This window comes from Archocentrus centrarchus, chromosome 1, assembly GCF_007364275.1.
Source record: "Archocentrus centrarchus isolate MPI-CPG fArcCen1 chromosome 1, fArcCen1, whole genome shotgun sequence".
NCBI lineage: Eukaryota > Metazoa > Chordata > Actinopteri > Cichliformes > Cichlidae > Archocentrus > Archocentrus centrarchus.
Genome location: NC_044346.1, coordinates 7,641,527 through 7,664,296, shown reverse-complemented (window position 1 = coordinate 7,664,296; position 22,770 = coordinate 7,641,527). Strand labels below are relative to the sequence as shown.

The following is a 22,770-nucleotide window of genomic DNA, read 5'->3' as shown; positions in this document are numbered from 1 at the left end:
ATATATATATATATATATATATATATATATGTGTGTGTGTGTGTGTGTGTGTAAATAAAATAAATAAATAAAAAAAACCCCAATTATTTCCCTTGTGGGATCAATAAAGTATCTATCTATCTATCTATCTATCTATCTATCTATCTATCTATCTATCTATCTATCTATCTATCTATCTATCTATCTATCATTACTACAGATCGATAGTGACGTGTCCATAATTCAAACCACAGTTTGATTAAATTGATTTCATTGTTTTGCCCACCGTTGAAATTAACTGCCTTTGAGCTTAGATATGTGTAAGAGGAAGAATTTACAGTTCTCTGCCTCGTTCACCTGCGGAATGTCTCGTAGGCGGCCTTTATTTTGTAAATCTTTAGCGGAAGTGTGTCTCTTCGTTTCGCTAGCTTGCCTCCGCTGCTGTCAACATTTGTTGCGGTGAAACCTCCGAGCTGTCACATCGGCAGTCTTATGGTAGGAGGCAGTCATGCTATCCAAATTCATACTTTACTTGTGGAATTCGTCCTAATCTAAGCTGCTGTTTGGGGGATTGTTTCAATAGAATTGAACATAACGGATATGTTTGTTTAAGTTCATGAGGACTGTTATTTCTGACAGGCAGTATTATTTATCTGCGACAGACCTCAACATATAACGAGGTAAGTTAAGAACACGGGGTTAAGGAGTCCAACTGCTGTTTAATTCGTGTTTGTTGGGTTGCTTAAGGTTCAATTTCGGACTTTTCGTGTCTCTGCGTCTCAGCTCTGCTTCAGGATGCTTTTGTCCGTTGGCTCCCCGCTGAGTTTATTGTGAACATTAGCTGCACTTCCTAATCACTTTGAAAACATGTGCAGTAGCTGCCGTCTGAAAATGTTTGTTCATTTAGAAATAACTACAGTTGTAACAGTTAAATTAAAGCTCAACCTGTTATATGTGGGCGGACCTGGTTTGTTGTAAAGGGTGCGGTTGATACAGTTACTTCAGTAGCATTTAGTCGTATTTGTCCACAGCAACGCACAACATAAGCTCGGACATGAAGAGCTACTTTAGCCATATTGGAGCGTCTTGTGTAGGTGCACAAAAGCTTAAACTGAACAAAAAGCAATTCTTTTTCTGTAATTTGATTACCAAAAGGCATGCTGGGACCACCAGGGATTATTTAAAGGCTTCAGGGGGAGCCTCAAAGGAAGGGAATTGTAACTTGACTAAACTGAGGATAAGTGTTTGTTAGGTCTAGGTAACATTTAACATTATTGCTACCTTAAGAATATTGTGTAGGGATGCAATGATACCTATAGTGGCCAAACATAAGTACCTGCATATATATTGGACTTTCACTCTACAGTAGGCCTATGGACCAATAAGCAATATGGACTGGCATTTACCAGTGAGGGGTGGCTGATGTTTATCTGCTGTCTCACATCGACCACATCACAACAACAGATATATGTTTTAAAAAATAGTCTGCTGGTACTGGTATCAGACTGTTCTCTCTCAATCTGTCAATTTATATTTAAATATTTTTGGAAGGTTATTTAACAGCAAAGGTTTGTTTAGGCATTGCATATTCACAGATGTGGACATTGATTAGATGTCTGGAACCTATCCCTGTCTTTTTTTTTTTTTTGCAACCAGAGCTGCTGCCCCCTGCTGGCATTTAAAAAGAATGCTGCAAAAAGAAGTTAGCATTTTCTACTTATGGTTTCCTTCTCTTGAAGTTAATGGCTAGTTTGTTCAATGTCTGAAATGTTTGTGGTCAATATAGATAGTTTGACATGTTGATCTAAGTAAAAACCTACTTGTGACAAATGGCACTACAGTTGTCGGGGACATTAAACATCACTGTGCTGAACACAGGGTCTTAGTAGTGATGATGCTGAAATCATACATCTGTAATGTAGTCATTTTATAGCCTAACATTGGTGTTTTACTTTTGGGGATTGCAGTTCTGTGTAAAAAATAATAAAGATGCTAACTTTCAGGTCAGCCTACAGAAAACACATCATCCCTGCAGCACTCTATCTTAATACAGAAACGCTACTATTTAATGTGTTACACTAATAGTTAGCTTACAAATCACATGACACATCCCTCCTTATATATGAACACCTTACATCATGGCTTGGCTCAGCTGTGTTTATGTAATCCAGCTGTTTACATATGTAGCTCTTGTTCTGTGTGAGGGAAGTTATCATTTTTTAAGAATTAAATTATGATTTCTATTTCTTTATAAATGCAACCAAGTGCTTAATTTGGAATTAGCAACATGAAGATAACGACTATTTCAACACACAGCAAATAAATGAGTTGTCAGTGGGGATAGAGGAAACCAGATCGGCCTGCGTGAGATTCTCGGGCAGGGACGGTCATACAGCTTTGCAGCCCAGACAACAAAGCCAGACAGCAAGCAGTTTATTTCCAGAGGCTTTCAGGCTAGGATACAGCAGACTGTTCAGAGAGACTGAGGGACTAAGAAGTAAGCATCTGGTTCGCATTGGTGTAAACAGACCTGATTAGGTAGCGACTTAGCTAAAAATCTGTACTTACTTATTTTCTCCCTCTCAACTTTACAAAGAGCTTGTGGTCGTTTGCTAGAAGCCAGTGCACGCTGATGATTCATGAGCTCTCTATGAGTGAGTCATATTTCACTGGCACCGAACTGATGTTAGCCACAAACCACGTGCCAGGCAGTTTTGGTTTGATGAAGACTGATTCTCTGCATACCTTTCTTTGCCTGCTCCTTCTTACCGTATGCACATTTTCCCTCCTTTGTCCTAATTCTTACTTTTTTCTTCTTCTTTCTCATCCCCCTTTCAGTCATTCATAAAGCAAGAACTTCTTCCCTCGGGTTATTTTTACTCACTATATTTCATGTGATTTCACACTTTGTCCGCCAGCTGGGCTCTGGTCTTTGTTGGGCTGCCTGTTTGTTTCTTGCCACCATCTTGGTGCCGTTGTCTCAGTCTGCGTTAGCTCTCAGTCTTCTTTTCACTCCTTACATCTCTACTGTTATGGGCTGTGTCAGTTTTCCTTTTTTGTCAGTGTCCTCACTGTAAAACAGTACCCCTCCCTGCCCAGCCCTGAGCAAACAATGCTCCTACATCTCTGCTCTCTGCTCTGTTAATTGACACAGATTTTTGCCCAGTAGAAATTCCTGCCATCAGCTTTAAGGGCTCACATGTTTGTACATGTGCTTGTGTTTGGGGTGTAATGGCCCTGAACAGTTTGGCGTGCACGGTTCGGTTTGGTATGAAATTTCATTGCTTTTATATACCCTGTGAGTCATACTGCTACTGAAATATAGAAGTCTATTTTTGCCGACATATACTTGAGTTTGTGGAACTGACATTTGAGGCTTCATCTGTTTTACTGAACATGTATAATGCCTTCATTTAAACACACGTTTGTGTGTGTGTGTATTATTTAGCCTTTGCAAAAAGAAAGTCCGCACACCAGAAGAGCTCCTGAAGGAATATTAAATGCAAAAGCCTCAAGGAAGTAATGTTTCGGGCACAGCTGCCCTTCTTCAGACTTAACAGAAGGGCAAGTCTTAAGTTAAGTCTGAAGAAGGGCAGCTGTGCCCGAAACATTACTTCCTTTTGCATTAAATATTCCTTCAGGAGCTCTTCTGGTGTGCGGACTTTCTTTTGCTCAGTTTCGTGCTTTTGTTCCTGCACCCTTTTTGACCTTTTTTCGGATGTGCTTGTTCTCATTACTATTATTTAGCCTCCCATCAGTCAGTCTGTCACCATTTGAGCATAGTGTCTAGTCATTGGCTGCGTTTGTCTGGCTACAATTCCAGTAAAGTTTCTTCATGCAGAATAGCACCAGTCAGGGACACAGAGCCCCCTTGGGGTTGTCAGGAAGGACATCTACTGTAAGACTTTACTAAATCAAACATGTGGAGCCTGTTGTGGTGACATGGGAGCAGCAACATCAGTGACAGCACTATTTTCAGGATGTCTGATGTAATGCAGAAAAATATTACATCTGCATTACATCAGATTGTACTACAAGGATTCCCCTAGGTAGTACAAAAAAGGCACTGATATTTTATGTTGTCTGAGGTCTTGCTGCTGTTGTTGTTGTGGTGTTGTTGCAACAGGAGTTTTATTGGTCTCACCAAATTCCTCCGAAAACTGTTGTCCAGTGCTGTGAAGGGGGGGGGGGGGGGCAGTGGTGCTGTGTGAAGTCAGCTCGAGGAGGTGAAGACAGCACTGTTGGTATCATAACTGTTGCAAATGAGTGTCTAATTGCATAATAATCCTTAGTATTGATTAGTATCTGAGCATGGATTTTTACATTTTTTGACAAACCTAATAGACAGTGAGCAGCATTTTGTGGCCTTAAAGTTACAGGAAGAATCGCAGTGCCCAACTGTGCTGAAAATTTGGCATGTCATAATTAGGGATGCGCCGATCCGATATTCAGTATTGGTATCGGTCCGATACTGGCCTAAATTACTGGATCGGATATCGGAAAGAAATAAAAAAATGTAATCCGATACATTAAATAACGTTTCGCTCACATTAGCTGCATTACAGTTCTCCGTCGTCTTCTTCTTCTTGTGGATTTGCGGTTGCCCAAACCAGCTTAGAGCTGCATTACCACCACCTACTGGAATAGAGTGGATCAGCAAATAACCCCCTCAGTTCTCCGTCGCTGCGACGGATTCCCTTTGACACTGACCGATCATCGCTGACATGTTTTTCTGCCTCCACCGCTCTCTGCCTTGTTTGTGTGTTGTGCTCGCTGTGCTGAGAATCAGCTGTTATTTTTTTTCTCTACTTCAGCTCCCGGACATACTGCTAGCGAGCGCAGCTATTAGCACTGGTGACTGTCCGGTACAGAAGAACCCCTTCCCCGTCAAAATATTTTTGATACTTTAATCCCTGATTTGTGACTAAATATAGACCTGCAGTAGAAACGTATTTAGGAGAATGCTTGTGAATATAAAGCATTACAAGATTACGCTCACGCAGCCCCTAGTTTTTCAACATAAACACTGATGACGCAACAGCAGCAATCAGCTGATTTACGTGCAGTCTGTCTCCACAAGCGGAAAGAGGCGGAGCCGGCGAGCTCAGATGGAGCAGAAGGAAATGTTTTTCTAGTGTCCAAAAAAAGCCTTTTAGTCCCTGTAAACTCCATTAAACCTTTACTGGGAAAAAGCTGGATGTCCTTCATGAACCACCTGATCAGTAAGTAAAGAAAAGAGAACTCTGTAGCTGCTCCATCCACCCTGTTTGTTTCACACAGGGAAAAACTGCAGTACAGAAGTTAAAATATGCAGATGAACTGTTAATATGAAAAAAGTATTTCTTATCCAGTTACTTAGGTAATCAATATAAATAGAATACGCAATTGCTAAAATAATCGATAGTTGCAGCCCTAACGAAATTTGCACCATGGCATAAGCCAATGCATCACCTTCTCACACAGAAGCAACAGGATTCAGGTGATAGTTATTGTTGTAAGTAAGTAAAGTTTATTTATATAGCGTTTTTCACAGACAGAAAAGCGCTGTACAATAATTAAAACACAATACCCCCCCCCACCCCCCCCCCACCCCCCCACCCCCAGGAAAACACATAACACATAAAAACATAATAACATTACCATATTAAAAAGAAAAAGAATAAAAATAAAGTCAGAAAACAGAAAGCCTGGTTAAAGAGAAAAGTTTTCAACTATTTTTTTAAATGATGCCACAGAGTCAGCTAAATGGAGCTGGAGTGGTAAACAGTTCCAAAGCTTTGGTGCCACTGCCTAAAAAAGCTCTGTCCACCCTGGTCCTTAGTCTTGTATGTGGGACAACTAAAAGACTTTGATTTTGTTGTGTGAGAGACTGTTGACTTCTTTTTTTTTTTTTTTTTTAATGTTTTTAAAGGCCTGGATCAATTTTAAGTATCGGATTTATATCGGTATCGGCCGATATCCAAATGTAAAATATCGGTATCGGACATAAAAAAGTGGTATCGTGCCATTCCTAGTCATAAGGCCACCACTGAGGCACAAAGCAACCAACCTACTGACCTATCACAGATATGCCACTTTTCCTGTATCCACTTTTTCATCCACTGGCCCAGAGGTATACTTGCCCTGCATTTTTACAGGCCCAAAAAAATAAAAGAATCATAATTATTGTACGTACTGATCAGCTGGTCAGTCTATTTACTACTATATTTAGATTTTAGATGAAAACTGCAAAAGTAAAAATGAGCCCTGCTTACCATCATCATATCCCTTATTGTGTTTTTCATGACACTGTTCCCCCCAGAAATACTATAAGAATATAATAAATCAGGACTTTAGTGATATCAAAGCCTTTATGAGTTCTTGCAACCTATTTTAAAATGAAGAACTTCTTGTTACATTTGTTTAGAAATGGTTTCAGTACGTGCAGATCCTGTAAGGGGATGGGAGATACCAAAGGTATAACTGGTACATTTCCATACTGTTCAGCAGACTCTTGAGTTTTGCTTCCATTTCACTTTTTTCATCTTTAATTTTGACTGGTTCATTTTACATTAGTGCCTCGTGTGCTGCATTTACTGTGGTCCTTCTTCATGATTAAAGCTGGTTTATTTCACTAAGAGAGCTTAGTGAAATAGTGAAACGCTGTAATGGTTTGAATGCGCTGTTGTAGCAGTTTGTGAAATTAGGTGAGAGGACACATTGTAGTCAGATAGATAGATGAAAGGAGATGAGAGGACACATAGCAGTTTGTAGCAGTTTGTGCCGTGTTATTGATGAAAAGCAGCTTTTGTGTCTTTCTGCACGATTCCCACAGGATCTGAATCAGGCGTCCCTCTGTCTCTCTGATGGGGGGGGGGGGGGGGTGCTCCCATTCTCCTTACATTTGCACATTAATGACTTTACATACTGCTCACACGTTCGTGGAGGAATCCTACCTCAAGGACACATGCAGAGTGCAGTGCAAGGATGGCCGAGGCAGAACATGCTTTCTCAGCAGCTGACAAGAAGAAAGAGACTTTTGGAAATTCAATGAAAGAAGCTTGAATTGGTCACGCAGGCATTTCTTGACAAAAACAGCTTTCTAAATTTAGAGCATGAATAGGCTACTGTAAGATGTGATCTGGTTTTAGAGCAAAGGGACTGGATGACTACCACTAATAAGAAAAGTAAGCTTACACAAGAATGTGAGATGCAGCCAAACATTTCTGCAACATTTCAGTGGAAAGAGCAAAAGGTGAGAAATTGGTCAGTGCAGCAGTGTCCTCTGGAAGGAGCGGGGGGAGGTATGTTCAGGAGGAGAAGTGTGGTGGAGCTAGGCTGCGATGAGATGCCACTTAAAATGTAAAGGAGGCTTTGAGGGAATTAAGTCCAAACCCCCCCCCCCCCCCCACAGTCTTAACTTAAGCCTCTTGATGTACTAAGAAGAAAGAAATGCTAAATATGTGTTTCCTTAGCAGCAGACTCAGGCTGCTTTCGCTGTGGAGTCAAAATAAATGTGAACTTTGCAGCTATTTGTTTTGTTCTAATCATAGGATCTGCAGATTAGTTTATAACACATGATGGGATTTTAAAAAAGCTCTAATGATATATCCACACCTTCTGAGCTGCACCCATTAATACTGGCTCCTGGTAAAAGCCCCCCCAGCTAATTTACATATGTTCAAAATCTCACTGGATACAGGTGTTAATATGGTTCCAAAAACCACATTTACAGTGAATAAATAGATTTTATTTCCATGTATTATCCCAGTGCAGCATTTTTAATAGACTGGGGGTGAAATAATAAGTGAAGAAACAAGCTTTTAATATGCTGCTTCATAGTAAAGGTATATTGGGAAAGTAGATCTCACTGCAAACAGTTTCAGTATGATGGCGTGTTGTCCTCATTCACAGTAAACAGAAGAGGCCGGCTGTAGCAACCACAGTAGTGGCTGTTGGGCGTCGTCAAGTACGACGTTGCTGTTATTAGTTGTTTATATCAGCGCGGTGCGGTTGATGTTGCTTTGCCTTTTCTGCCTTCAGTCTTTCAGCCCAAGTCTTGCATAAACAGAAATGTAGAGGGTGATAAAACTAGAGGAAAAATATGTAAGCAGTTTATGTGGTATAGATGGTGCATATGTACTGGAGAAAGTCGTAATGGAAAACAGTTGAGTTGATTACTGAACTGTAGTGATGAATGTAAATTTTGCAAAATAATCATCCGTTTTTGGAGTGAAGGTTTCAGTGCGCATGTGTCCTCGTGCATCAACTTCCTGTCTGTTAGATACACAGATGCGGTTTCCCTTTTTGTCATCCCCTGCCGCTCTTTTCAGTTGCACAACTCTGCTGTAGTCATGTCTCGGGCTAATGACATCGAGGCTTTTCTTGGACATCAGCTTTGATTGCGTTAAAACTTCTGAGACAAGAAGGCTGTTCTTAATGAGAACAGTCAGAAGCTAAAACATAGGATCACAGAGAGAATCTAAAGGTTGGTGGATTTCCTGGGGGCCTCTACTTCCCCCAGTCTAGGGGATGGACTCGCATTTAAAACGTTCAGTGTCTGTTTACTTTCTAACTTCTCATTTTATTCAGTGGATTTTTTAGCATTTTAGCTGCAGGTATGTACTGGAGCTCTTCGTTTGTTCTTATCAGTGACATTCAGGAGGAGGGGCAGTTGATTTGGAGTTGAGTATTTGGACCCTCTACTCAGAAACCTCTTTTTTGTGTTTCTGTAAATGAATTAAGTGTGTAACAGTAAACCTGCCACCAGGAGCTGGTAAGCAGTAAAGCTGCTGTGGTTTATGCTAATTATCTGCACTGTAAGAGCACATCTTTGACCAATGGGATTGCTCAGCTTAAGGTGCTTGTTACATAATCTTTGCGATGGCTGCCTTGCTGAAAGTTGACCTCGTAGATCTTTTGTAGCAACGTGAAGCTATTCAAACCAGATTGTTCTCTCTACTTGTGATAGTTTCTGAAGATTTTCTGAACTTGAAGTATGCTGGGTCCGTTAAGGTATGCAGAATGTGCATGTGTGTATTAAAAAGCAGTACTGTTTTGTATTTACACTGTAAATATGTTTACTGCATCGTAGCACAGTAAAAAGTGTATGTTCTCATCTTTTAAGCTTGCATATGCAAATGCATTTATTGTGTTTGAGGTTTTTATTTATGCTCTGTAAATCCTGGTGTTGTCGAGAGTGTTTGTGTAGCAGGACTGATTAGTTGGATTACAGGCAACCATTAGATTAACCAAAAAAGCACCTGTTAGTGACTTACTGTTAATATTACTTCTACCACAACTACACGCTCACTATTACTGCTGCTGTATGTTTCACTGTGCTGATAGCCACATTGCTGCTGCTTTGCTATTTTACTATAATAATAATAATGCCAAGTTTTCAGATGTGAAAATATAGTGTTCTTTATCTTCCATTACAAGGAGTATCTTTATTAAAACATGCACCCCCGTGGTGGTGTTTACCACATGAAGGAGAGTAAAGTTGCTGTGAAGAGGAAAAACATGAGGGGGCAAAATGGCAGAAAGTAGGATAAAGCCATTCTGCTTATAAAGACTTGGCATTATAGTAGTCAGTAGCTTGGGTATCCTGGAGCCAGAAGTGACCATAGTTGAATGAGAGAGTGAATTTATCAGCAAACCCCAGCAAACATCATTAGTAAGCTGCTTCCATAGGCTGATTGCTGGAAAAAGCTATTAACACAATTACCACACAGCAAGTTATTTGTCAGATAATTGAATTAAAAATGCTCCCAAGGGCAACTGCACCACAGACGTTTTTGCGACGTCCAATTCAGTGACTCAGATTAACTGAGATGACTCCTAGCAGACAGCTACCAGCTACAGCCATCTGTATCAGCATCAGTTTTATAACGCTCTGCCCCCGTATAGTTGTTATGAAAGGGAAGAAGGCAGAATTAGGTATAGAAACCAAAAAACATTTTTTATTTATTTATTTTTTGCAGAGTTATGCATTTTAATGTGGGATTTTATGGAGCATGATTCACTTTTGGAGCCAGCCAATTTTTTTTTTTTTTTGACACTAACAGCTTTGGCTTTATTGTTCATCCCTGCAGGCTGCTGTTTAGGGAATGCAAATCAGAGAGTTAATTAACTTAACTGCCAAATTATTATTGATATCCTGACACCAAAATGCAACCTGCTTTTTTCCATTTTAGGGTTATTTCTTTCTTAACAGTTTCATAGATATCATGATCCATCATAGTTGACTGCCTTGCATGGTACTAAGTATTTCAGAACTACTGTATCATAGTGCCATTGTTATCAAGCATGAGCCATCATGATTGATAACAATCATAAAGTTGATATTATGCACTTAAACAGTTTTCCTGGAGGTAATCTCTTTTTTTTTTAAGTCTAGCATAATATGTTGTATGGAAAAGGCACAATTGCTAATTATTATGTGCACCTTCTTTGTTGGCGATGGTGTATTGACTAAATTAAGCTGGCAGATGAGGTCGCTATAGCTGAAAAGTGCAGTTTTATAGGCCTAAGGATTATAAAAGTAGCTGGAAAAAAATCCAATATAATGCAGCAGTGTTTCCTGTAGACTGAAAGCCTTAAGACTAAAATCCTGTTGCACTGCACTATGTCCTGCTAGCATGTACTGATTAGAGGGATTATCCAATTTAAGTAACTTTGTTACATATATGAATCAAGACTTCCCATTTGTCCTCTCTGTGTGTGTTTCAGTCATGTCTCGCAGAAGTTCTCGCCTGGTGTCTGGTGGCTACTACAACTCAGATGAGGAATCTGACTCAAGTAGCGTGACCAACATATCCATATCCTACCGTGAAAACCCTGTTAAGTAAGTTACTGGTTTCTGGACCTGTGTGCCCTTGTGTTTGAAGCTTTGGTTCTAGGTTCTGTCAGTCTCTAATGTAACGCTGCCTTTCTCTACTACCACTTTCTTCTTCAGGGTTTTCAAGAAGAAGATTGGAACCCGCAAGCCTGGCTCCCGTACCTCAAGTAGAGCCAATAGCAATGCTAGCTCTGCCACCCCTGAGACACCTGTCACTCCAGGTGTGTATGATGGTGCCAATGCTTGAGTAGTAATGACATAATATCATAATCTAAAAGTTTTCAGAACTGTGTTTAATGTTATAACAAAGCTCTGGTTTACTTCTAAGCCCTCATTACTGGTTTTACTTTTTATGACCCTAATTATTGATAGTATGTAACAGTGGACATAGATGGGTTAAATACTAATAATGCCATACTCATAAACTGTTGGTATAAGGAAACATAATTTTTCATGCCAGTTTCTGTTTTTGTCTCTCAGTCCCATCTCCTTTGAGCAGCGAGACCCAGCCTACCATGAGAACCGTACCTTTCGTCCCTTCCGCAGCCACCCCTCGGCCTGCCCTAATCCCATCATCAACCCCGAGTCAGACACCCACTCGGTGCCATTCGGCATCTCCAGAATTCAGCCCTTCCACTGGGCACTGCACCTCTAGCAGGCCAGGATTATGCTTCAGACCCAGCCACAAGGAGCTGAGTCAGAGCGGCATGGACAGCTCGGGGTATTCATCCTCTGAGGGCACTTACAGGAAGCCCATAACCGCCCCCTGCAGCACTGCTAGAGTCAGCAGTAACAGCGGGGATCCAAATACTGGATACAGAAACAGAATCAAAAGTGCCTTGAGTAGCCTGAGCGGTGAGTACTGAACTTTGCTTGTGTTTGTGTGTCTTTGTGCTACAGTGTAATAATCAATTTTTTTGTTTTGTTTTGCAGACTCAACCCTGTTGCTAGCTGCTGCAGTATATTTAAAAACACTTGATGTGGCAGCTTTAGGTATGCTGTTTGTATATGATCAGTGTTCCTACAAGTGTCTTAAGCTGCCTGAACTTGTTTTTCATTCTTGACTGAATAAGTTCAGTATGCATCTACATGTGCCTGCATAGTATATACCGATCCCACATATCTTTGTGTTTTATTCAATCGCTGCATGTAATTTGGCTCTGGCTTATCAAAATCCCTGCAAATCAACTTTCCTTCTCTCCCCTGCAGCAAATTCCTCAATCAGCAGTCGCATGAAGAAGGCTTGTGGTGTGGTTCTCCTCCTTCTCATCCTACTTCTATGTAAGTAACACATTCTGAAATGAATATATGCTGTATTGTCAGAAAACTGTATATGCCTTTTTGCACAGGGATCTTTGCTTGATCTGCTTTCCTGAAGACGGTACAGTAGCCTTCGATGTACTCGGGGCTTCCCCAGGAAATTAGAAGCTGTAGTAGGTTCTGCCACAAAAGGTTTTTGACTTGCAGAGTCGCAAAGTTTGTTTTTTTCCCTGCTTATGTGGTGGGTTTTTACTCCCATCTCCACCTTACTGTGACTGTATGTGCGAGTGAGGTGGAGTCAGTCACTTTGAGAGGCTTTCATTTTTGAATGAACTTGGAGTTGGGTGCTTTTTACTTTGTGTGTTTCTAAGTGCTGCTTTTAAGGGACAATCCCTTCTGTTTTCTCCAGGTCTTTGGTTGCTCCTTCCCTTGTTCGCCTCTTTCATGTCCCGCATGAATGTCGCAAAGAGCCCGTCCCAGAGACAACCTGTCGTCCCTGCTACTCCTCCTCCTCCTCAACCCAACACCATCTATTCCACACCTGTGGTGGTAGGGCTCTGCAGCTCACTATTTTTCTTTGCTGGTTAGATTGATGAGTGCTGGATCAATCTAACCATCTGAGTGTGTATGTGGATTGATTGATTACCAAGAGGTAATTCACATGATTTAAAAAGTAATCCCAACTTACCTTTATAGTAATACTCAAATTTAAATCTTGAAGATCTGCAATAGGGCTGTCATAATAACTGTTTATTGGCAATAACTATGATATTTTTAAACAAAATCTTAACATTGTTTAAATAATGGTAATATTGATGTATATATGCTATTGACAGGCCTGTCTCACCACATCAAAGCACTTGTATTTTGAGTTTGATTCATTTATCAAAAAGAAAAAACACAGACAGTTAAAGATGAATTTTACTGATAGCATTATTGTTATTATATATATTAATTTTTTTCTCAAACAGGATCCTACCATCGTCTCTGCTGCAGTAGATGAAAAGATGCAACGTCTTCTGGTAAGAAATCATTTTCCTGCACCCTCCCTCCACACACGAAGAAGAAAATGAAGCTACCTCAACATATCAGAGCAAAGAAGAACTGAAAGAAATGCATTGGAGTTGCTTTGAGACCTCACGTGTTGATCTAAATTGAGGTATTCTAAATGTAACATGTCTGTCTGTGGCAGGTGGAACTACAGATGAAGCAGGAACAGCTTCTCTCCCAGGTGAGAGAGACCCTCTCTCTGCTTGTGCCAGCTTCTCTTTTCTTCTCTCCATCTTGTCTTGATCATTTGCTCTGGATCTAACCCTGTGGTTGGTGAAAGTTATGCCCAGGGGTGTCAGGAAGTAAGCCAGGGTAGGAGTGGCAACAGGGTCAAAACGGAGGTATGCTAGAGTGACACCTAGTGGTGTGAATAATTCCCCAAAGGTTTAATTTATTTGAAGATAATTTCTTTTTTAAGCATTTGACGTTTGAATCTGATTTAAGGTTTAAAAAAACACCACATTTTGGGGTGAAATTAATATAAAATCTATTAACTTTATCAACAGTCAAACTTGTAGCCATCAATTTAATTTAATAGGAGGCTTGCTGAGAAATGGGTAACCATAGGTGGCCTCTGAGACCAACATATCTGGCTTAAAAACCTGGCTTGAAAACATAAGATATAAAATGTGTGAAAGTGACACCCTAGCACCTATGAGCTTGATGTCACACACATCAAATGGTTTCCTTCATTCTGACAACAAGGTTACTCGACTTTTCTGGCAGATGAAGGAGAGACTGCAGCTGGAAATGCGGGATATGAAGGCCAAGCTTGAGGCAGTGGACACAGGTAGTCGGCAGTATCTGGAGCAGGAGGTCGCTGGGTTGAGCAGGCGGATGGCAGATTACCAGTCAGACAGCAGCACTTCTGCTGCCAGCCTCAGCCTCAGGATCCAAGCTTTAGAGAATCAGAATAATAAGGTACCCAAGTGATAGGTTCAACTATCAGTACTCTGCTTTTTACAGCATACCAGAGGTTAACTGATGCCATCTTTGAAACTGACATTTACTTTGCATGTTTTTGTTCATATTCCTCTCTCTTGTAGCTGGTCCAGGAGTTGTCATCCATGCAGGTGATGCCTCCTCCAGCCCCCTGTCCTGATCCTACCAACGTCCCCATCCACAATCACCTCACACCAGAGCTCCAACAGGCCATGGAAAAGTGGCTCACTGACCGCATCAAGGTAACTAGATACAGCAGATACTGCCTGTGTTGGCTTATGCAGATAGATATGACTTTTTACACTCATCAGTATTTAAAGTATGCTCTATCTGTGAATGTGAATAAGGAGCAGGATGCATTCAGGCTTAGCAGCACAGGGAGCTGCACAGATTGTGGACGTCCTATGGCTGACAAAATGGCTGACTTTGCCCTGGAGACTCAAGGTCAGGAATGTTTGGATGAATTATGTTTGCTAAAATTATGTGAACCCTGTTTACTTTGTGCTGTTTTTTGCACCTGAAACAATGTTTTTTTGAATCATAGATATTTGGTTGTTTTAATTTATTTGTCTATTTGTTTGTCTTCTGTGATTTTTCTAAATGATATTAATGCATTTTGTCAGAGCTTTTCATGCAAAGGTTGTTGTCATTTTAGATTAAATTTGGTCACTAAATGTATTAAAGATTTAACAAAGCATCTTAAATTCTTATTGTGCATTTCAAATCTCGTTTGAAAACCCATTTTTATTCTTTGGCTTTTAAATCAAAATGAGTACTGTATACATTACTGATGTTGTTTTCTTTTATTTTTGTTTTTGTTTTTATAATTTTATGCTTCCTGTTTTAACTATCTCTTTTACATTGTGTTTTTTATTTATCTTAAATGTACAGCACTTTGGTCAACTGCTGTTGTTTTTAAACGTGCTTTATAAATAAACTTGACTTGACTTGACTTGACTTGATTGTGTGTGTTTGTGTGTGTAGGTGCCAGTGTGATCAGTACCAGGTGCTCAGAGACGTATCGTATTCGTTCAGCGTGTGTGACCCTGTTTGGGTTCCCTCTTTGGTATCCATCAGAAAGCCCACGCACTGTGATTCAGGTATAATGATCGTCTGTCCGTTTTCTTCATCCTTGTTTCCTCTTTCTGTACTTTCTGTTTGCTTATCTATCCTCCTAATGTCATTTTACCTTTGAGGGTCTTACATTTTTACTAACCACACTTCCTGCTGTCTTCCTCCCCAGGGTTACCCAGTACTGCTCCCAGGGAAATGTTGGGCGTTTCATGGTGTCCAGGGAACTCTTGTAATCTCTTTGTCTCACCCCATACGGATAACTCATGTGACACTGGACCACCTGCCGCGTTACAACTCCCCCACCGGCCGAATCGACTCAGCACCCAAAGACTTTGAGGTCTATGTGAGTGCTTCCAATTGAGAAACAGTATGGCGCCACATGGCTGCCTGTGTTTGTACTGGCTCAGATCAAACATAGATGCATGGGGAAGGGAGGGTACTCAACCAGACCATCACATACCCTTTAGGATTTACAGATGCACTAAAATATTTGTCAGATGTAAAGGTGTGAAATGAAATGTCAGAGGCATTGTTTGTGTTTTAACTCACAGATGAGTGAATTTTGGTGCCAGAAGTGAGCATATATGGATGAAAGTGTGGAGTAATAATGTATCTGATAAGGCTAGCAAGTTTGTTTTGCAAGATGCATCCTAAAACTAAATGGGAGTGTAGAGTTTCACTCACCAAAACTGAAGCACAGACTTCTGGGACAGAAGCATAGCCAGGTTATTGCTCAGATAATTCCATTATAAATCCAGCAAAAGACACCAACACTGCAAGCATGGTCGAGTAGACCTGTCAGTCAGGCAGCCCCACCCCTGACTTTAAGCGTTTATAGTTAAAGGTTAATGCACTTCCATACAGTTGTTGTAAAAGAGGAAATTAGTTATATAGGCCAAAAACACCAGGATGTTCCTTTCTCCTGTGCGGTTGGGCATTTTTAAAGGTTTCTGCTTGTCAGAAATGCATAGCTGATAATTGCTGCCAACTATTATGTCCCTTTTCTTCCACCTCCATGTAAAAAAACTGTGAATTAAATAGTTTTCAGACATTTGTGGAGCATGAATTTGACTTGTTTCTTATTATTTCACTTGTGATTATTCTAATTGGAAGGTCTAAATCTGTCATTTATCCACTGTAAGATGTAATGTAGGAATACTTTATGGAATTAAGTCTCAGAGAAGAATATTGTGAGTGGCATGAAGTCCATTTTAATTTTGAAAACTGTAATTTTGCTCTTTCCAGGGGATGAAAAATGACACCGAAGAAGGAACACTGCTGGGGACATTCACTTACGAGGAGTACGGAGAGCCAACACAGACGTTTAAGTTGCCTGTGAGTTCAAATGAGCCCATCTTAATGTTCGCTGCTCATTATATTTGCAGAAACACCCGATATGGCCTGATGACTTCTGCTTCTATATAAAGTGTGGCGAGCATACGCACTTGTTGCATGCACTCCTTTGACATTAACCTTCTCTTTTCTTACACTCTTATATTTTTTTTGTATGCGTAACCTTCTTTCCTTTCTCTTCTTTTCTCCTCACCTTTGACCCCTTCCCCTCGCACAGAATCCGAGCGATGTGGTTTACCGATTCATGGAGCTGAGAGTTCTCAGTAACTGGGGTCACGTCGAATACACGTGTCTTTACCGCTTCCGTGTGCACGGAAAGATCGCCACCACGTGAGACTCAGTCAGAGTCACATGACAGTGGGATGGATAGTTTATAAATAAATCAAATTCCCTTTGATGGTCTCAGGGCCAAATGCTACTGAATAAGTGTTTAGTGTTGGCACACCCTTGTTTCAGCTGTGTGTCAGGAGGTGTTGCTGTTTTATTTTAACTGCTTAATGGCATTTTTTTGGTGCAGCGCACATTTGCTTTGAATAAAAGTGTAAAATGAGTTTCTGAAAACCAAAAATTTACTTAGGAAAAACCAGTTGGAAGTGTAAAGTTCTGGCAGCTTTATGCTTTCAATCATATAATTGTGCCACAAAATCATTTTAAAACCTTTCTTATTACTAATTATTATTACTTATTATCTTTTTTTTTTTTTTTTCTACTTTCCATGTGTACAGTGCTCTGTCCCACATGACAGCTCTCTGGTAAAATAACATTTTCCATTTTGCCACTGGGAAGCCAATAAAAAATAAAAAATTCTAGTTTGTCTAGGTCTGTCAGATCTGTCACCTGATATCTGAACAGGTTGTTTTTTTTGTCAGGATATTTGTTTGATTTTGAGGCTGATGCGCTGCACCAGTCTGAGCATCAGGTAGAAATATACAGAGGCAGCAGTGAATGTTTTTTAAATCAGCGTTGTTTGATATTCTTAAAGGAAAATGTAATTTCATATTCCTGTCAAAAGGAAAATATGCAGCTTGGTAAAAATTTATTTTAGCAAGTTTTGACAAATGAGTTTGGATTTTATTTCTGGTACTTGAATACTTGAAACGCTGTTTTTCTAACCTCTCTGACAGACGTCATGTTGAAGCCATGACATCATTGTTTGTATTTTGTAAATAAGGCTTAAATTTTGTATGAAATACTTAACTAGGATGGAAAAAAGTGCTATTTATTCGTATAACACAGATTCTTTTACAAATTCATGTGCTCTGTCCATTTTGTAGGTTTAAAGATGTAATAATAATTATTGTCATTTATTATGTAAAATCTTTAAATTGTACCATTCAAAACCTAGAAAACACAATTTCACACAATGATTCTAAAAAAAAATTTTTTTTTGTGCATTTAGTCAGAAGATGGGAGAAAATATTATTTACATTATGATGTGCACTAGAGGAAGTTTCAGTTCTTTGGAATGTTCTTGTTCCTGTTTTCCAGCTGTTCAGATTTGACAAATTTGACTTCACTGAAGGATCAGGACTTCTTTATTATTTGTATTTTGTCTGTTTAATAGATGTTGATATTTACAAGTTGTTAAAAGGAGACAGTGTCATTAACATGCATTTTTAATTTGAAATGAAATTATATATTTTTGGAAAAAAAACTTGCATTAATATCTGTTTTATGAATGATTGTTTACATTCTTTAAAGCTGGTGCACTGCAGACTATAAAGTGAAAGTAACTGTAAACTAACACACTGAATTTTAATTCACATGTTAATTTACAGTTTTTACTTTAAGTGTTAAAAAGCTTGATTTTGCTTAACTAAATGTTACAAATATAACGTGTCTAATAGACTCATATTTCCTAAAGCATCCTCAGTGTTATCTGCAGGTTTCCATTGCCGTGTCCTGAGCGTACGTCTCACACTGCATCATTCCTCTTATGTGGTATAAATCTGTATAGAGACCAGTGTTTCAGTTTAGGTGATCAGACTCAATCAGGTTCATTTTCTCTGTCCGTAAATGTTAACTTGTGTTTTTCACAATCAAGGAAAATGACAAAAAGTTTACTTTTCTGTTTGTATTCAGAAATATTTCACATGGTACCCTGAAGTGTTCTGCAGAGTATTTTACTAAATTTCTTTTTGTAAGCCAAAATTGGATATTTCATTTCTAAAATAAAACAATGCAATATGTCTTTTTTGTTGTATTTATTTTTTCAAATATCCAACTGTCTAATTTTTCTCTCTGAGAATATCCAATATCACATTTGGGGCTTCTACAGTAAGTTGAAGATACAGTTAACAGAAAAACAAAACATACATGTATAGCAGATACCAGCAGATTATTTTAAAACTAAACTAAACTAGAAACTACCAACAGATTAGAACTATTGTGTATCCACTGTGCAGGTTACAGCTCAGCTTTCCCCTCACATTTTCTGGTGCTCTGGACTATTGCAGCAGAATTTATCTCAGCGGGTGAGCAGTGATGTCATCTCTGGCAGCTGCTTCATGAGGCTGAACAAAGCTGCTCATGGAGAGAATCAGGTAGGCCTCACAGGTGACAGCTGAGTAGAGTTTGAAAGAAGTGGGACCATCCTACCTCAGCAGGTATTCTCCGATGAGAGGGAGGTGATGGACATTGATTATGACAAGCACAGACAGCACTATCTAGCTCGCTTTTTAACTAAATAGACTTCTTTTTTTTGCTGGGCCCTGACTCGTGGAGGGACTTGAGAGTCAGGGTGCTGCAGGTTGTTACAACCACAGTGGCAAAGCTTATGATTATAGTATCGCATTCCACTTGGATCCCGCGACTTTGACCTGAAAGCAGTAGTGATGGCGCTCCCTGCCAAGCATAACAATAGCTGTAGTTTGGGATCTTTGAGCTAGAGAAAGAACAGAGGATGGCAGACTGGCTACAGAACTGTCAAAACACAACAGGCAGAGAAACAGCAGCCCTCCTCCCTGGTTCAAACCCCACCCCAAGAAGTTAGTGGCCTCCATTGTTTGATACAGCCAAAAATGAATGCACTCGCCTGCGACTGTGATGTGGACAGCATATCCATTGCTGCCAGGTTGAGTGTGAAGATCTCAGAGGTAGAGCAAATACCAGGTTTGCCCAGCAGGAGGAAAATGATCTGACCATTAGCTGACAGTCGAAGTGGTGGCACAGTCACTACTGTGGACAGGAAGGGCCACAAAAAAAAAAAACAACCATCAGCCCCTGCTGTGGCGTTTCTCGTGTGTCTGCGTTGAGATCAACTTGCAAGCTCAACTGGATACTAAAAACTACTAAAACACAACACCAATGTGTTATTTTATTAAGTCTAACAATGTAAACTCCACTGGATACTCCCTTCACTTCCAAAAACTAAATCTTTCTATTGTAAATTTGTTGCCACAAACTTTCTTTCTTTTGCATATCACATCAATCTTATGTCAGGTGCTGTTTTGTACTTACCAGCTCTGCTGTTATCATAGTTCTGTTTTCAGCTTCTCGTTTCCTTATGTGAGCCTGCTTCCTGTGAGATGAGCAACAACCCACTGCCTTCACAGCAGCACTCCCCCTCTGAGGCCGCTGCCATCTATTAATATATAATAGTATGGACAAATCCCACACTTTTTTTCTGTATGTTATTTTCTTTTATTTAAATTTTTTTGAAGAATCAAGACTTTTAATATCCTTATACAGTACTGTGCAAAAGTCTTGAGCCAACCTTCATTTCTTTATATTAGGAAAATGGGAAATTGAGGGAAGAATGGTGGTGCAGTGGTTAGCACTGTTGTCTCACAGTCAAAAGGTCCTGGGTTTGAATCCACCTTGAAAAATGCTGGCTGCACACAAAAGGATGCTGGGACAACTCAACTCAGTTTAAGTGCTTTATTGTCTTTTTGTTGGAATTGCAAGCTTTAGGTGCAGTGGCAAATGAGCAGGTGAATTAATGGCTGAGTAGGGTTGAGTAGGTTGATAACCTTTGAACAGATAACAGACACACATTAAACATCAAATTATAACAAATTCACTGCACCCTGAAAAAGATTTGTTTTAAACTACAAAGGCGCTACTTTTAGCAAGATGAACATTTATTTATCCAAACATTTTCTTAAGTCATATGGTCCATTAATCAATTTTAACTTTATTTACACATTTGAATATTTATTGCATCTTACTCAAATAAAATGTTCTGTAGATTAAAATTTATCTGGGTCATTCATGAATTAATGTTTAATCAATTAATGAGCTGGTCTTAAAATATCTAATAAATATGAATTATATTCAGTGCAAGTAGTGACACACATTACATAATATCCCTTAAATAAACTTTAACTTTGTACTACGTTCATCCAAAGAATATTGTCAATTTAAATGAACATTTTACCAGACCAGTGGTATCTTTTGTGGGAGCTGTGAGCTACAGGTCTTTGTCCTTGGTGTGACTGAGGGACACAATGACCTCTACAGGTTAGTGATGAAAAAATGAAGCTTTTGTGAAGCACTGAACCACTGGAGCCAAATGGTTCGTAAATAGGTTCATTACTCGAAGCGTCGATTATAGCGCCCTCTCCTGGAAAAGTGCAATGCTTTCAGTTACACACCTGCACGCACACGCTCACACACCTCAGTGATCTGAAGCATCTTTGGATTGTTTGACCAAATATCATGATATCAGGTTCTATTTACAAACAAAGATGGATACATATGTGCGTGTTGTGCTGTTGAGTGCTGGGAAAATAGGGCATTAACCAGGTGTGCTTGTGTAACTACCGCTTTTACGTTAATCTTGATACGACAGCGTCCGTCATCACGTTGAAAGGACGAGCCAGCAAAGGTTGTCTTTAATTCATAACTCGGCAGGAACTGATGGCCATAACAACGCTAAAACTGTGCGAGTATGAACCTGGCTGACTGTCTCGCTCTCGCTCCTTCACAGGTAACCAGCGAGTCACCTGAACCAGTCACATGATTCATTCCGAGAACGAAGCAGTTGCTGCTTCGGACGTCATATGTCACGTGATTTTTTCTGTCCTGAAGCAAGCTTCGAAGCAGTGTAAGCCCAGGGTTCGAAGCTTCGGTTTCACACTCTCATCACCACTATAGGCTAGGTGTTACGGGCCCCAGGGATGGTGCCACCATAACAAAAATGAAATCCCTGCAAATACAGGTAACATTCAGAAGCAATGAAGACGCAGTGCACTCGGTTTGCCTTCCAGATTGCATCTCTTTCAGATTTCCATAAACATTAACAACATTCATGTATGCATTACTTTCTTTCAGTTCCAGTGTCTTTACAACTCACATATGTCCATATTTCCAACAGTTATAAACATAGAAGTAGATGTGTTCACACATCAACACTCCACTATCTCCAATGTACAACCTCTCTGTGCAGGTGGAATAACAGTACACAGTTGCCCTTGCATAAGCAATGGAAAGCTACTACATGTCTATAGTGCACCTTACAGTCATTCTCAACTGTATTTATAACAATGCTTTTAGCTGTTCCAATTTACGGTAGACATTGTATCTGTTCTGGATACTGAAACTAAGCAATTAATCACACATTCTTAACAGCATTGTGAAAATAAAACAGTCCCGTATAACATGTGAGGCATTCATACTCATTCAAACTTAAAGTGCCAAAACATCTTAAACATTTCTATTCTAAACAGTAAGGTGTGTAGGAGTACAAATATTCATCATGTAAAGCAAATAAACCTGCAGTGACACTCCTGCAAGACCACACTCGGGGCATACGACCCACAATACCGCAACGTTACCGTGACGTATTTGCCAGCGGCCTGCAGAGCCTGTCCCCTAGCTGAGGCTGCTGCAGGTCTCCAAACTGCTGCTCACAAGTGTAAAACAATGCAACTTTACAAACGTAGCATGCAGAATAACATTTTCTCCAAATGACAGACAGTGGTATCATTTTTAACCAAGTACTAACCTGCAAATACAGGTAACATTCAGAAGCAATGAAGACGCAGTGCACTCGGTTTGCCTTCCAGATTGCATCTGTTTAGCGGGCGGAAATTCACCCCCCTAAAGCAACCGGGGTGCATCTTCCCTGGAATCAACAGTTCCACCTGAGGTGTTGCTCCAATTTTACTGTCCTTCTGTATAGTCCATGTTGCCCAATAAATCAGCACAAATATTGGTCATGTTTCCCAAAAATATTTTGAGTCTTTGTCGCTGGAAATCACAGGTAAGCAAATTAAATAAATGAAATTAACAGATTAACACAAAAGTGGCCATACATTTTGGGTGTGCCACACGCTCCCCAACAAACAAAA

The 22,770-nt window shown here is 39.9% G+C and overlaps 1 protein-coding gene across 5 annotated transcripts; it reads left to right on the top strand.

The window, feature by feature from the left end:
• The first annotated feature begins 360 nt into the window (after positions 1 to 360).
• sun2 (Sad1 and UNC84 domain containing 2) lies at positions 361 to 18,668 on the top strand. 5 transcript variants are annotated; one of them, XM_030738630.1, is made up of 17 exons: positions 389 to 474; positions 619 to 659; positions 10,690 to 10,804; positions 10,916 to 11,019; positions 11,279 to 11,653; positions 11,732 to 11,791; positions 12,008 to 12,079; positions 12,468 to 12,607; positions 13,030 to 13,080; positions 13,251 to 13,289; positions 13,835 to 14,029; positions 14,155 to 14,292; positions 14,398 to 14,494; positions 15,035 to 15,150; positions 15,294 to 15,467; positions 16,370 to 16,459; positions 16,695 to 18,668. In XM_030738630.1, exons 3-17 carry the CDS (start codon positions 10,692 to 10,694, stop codon positions 16,809 to 16,811), a joined length of 1,881 nt encoding a protein of 626 aa, XP_030594490.1. In that variant the 5' UTR covers positions 389 to 474; positions 619 to 659; positions 10,690 to 10,691; the 3' UTR covers positions 16,812 to 18,668. The 5 variants fall into 5 exon arrangements, with proteins under 5 accessions (XP_030594418.1, XP_030594490.1, XP_030594353.1 ...); XM_030738558.1 differs by lacking the exon at positions 619 to 659 and having other exon boundaries at positions 361 to 474; XM_030738493.1 differs by having other exon boundaries at positions 396 to 659.
• The last annotated feature ends 4,102 nt before the right edge of the window (positions 18,669 to 22,770 follow it).

Bases quoted from the DNA above. Each gene is read 5' to 3' on its own strand.
- sun2 (XM_030738558.1), top strand. From the start codon at position 10,692: ATGTCTCGCAGAAGTTCTCGCCTGGTGTCTGGTGGCTACTACAACTCA. The intron at 11,654-11,731 runs GTGAGTACTGAA...TTTGTTTTGCAG, and splicing joins TGCCTTGAGTAGCCTGAGCG to ACTCAACCCTGTTGCTAGCT. The intron at 14,293-14,397 runs GTAACTAGATAC...AATGTGAATAAG, and splicing joins GGCTCACTGACCGCATCAAG to GAGCAGGATGCATTCAGGCT.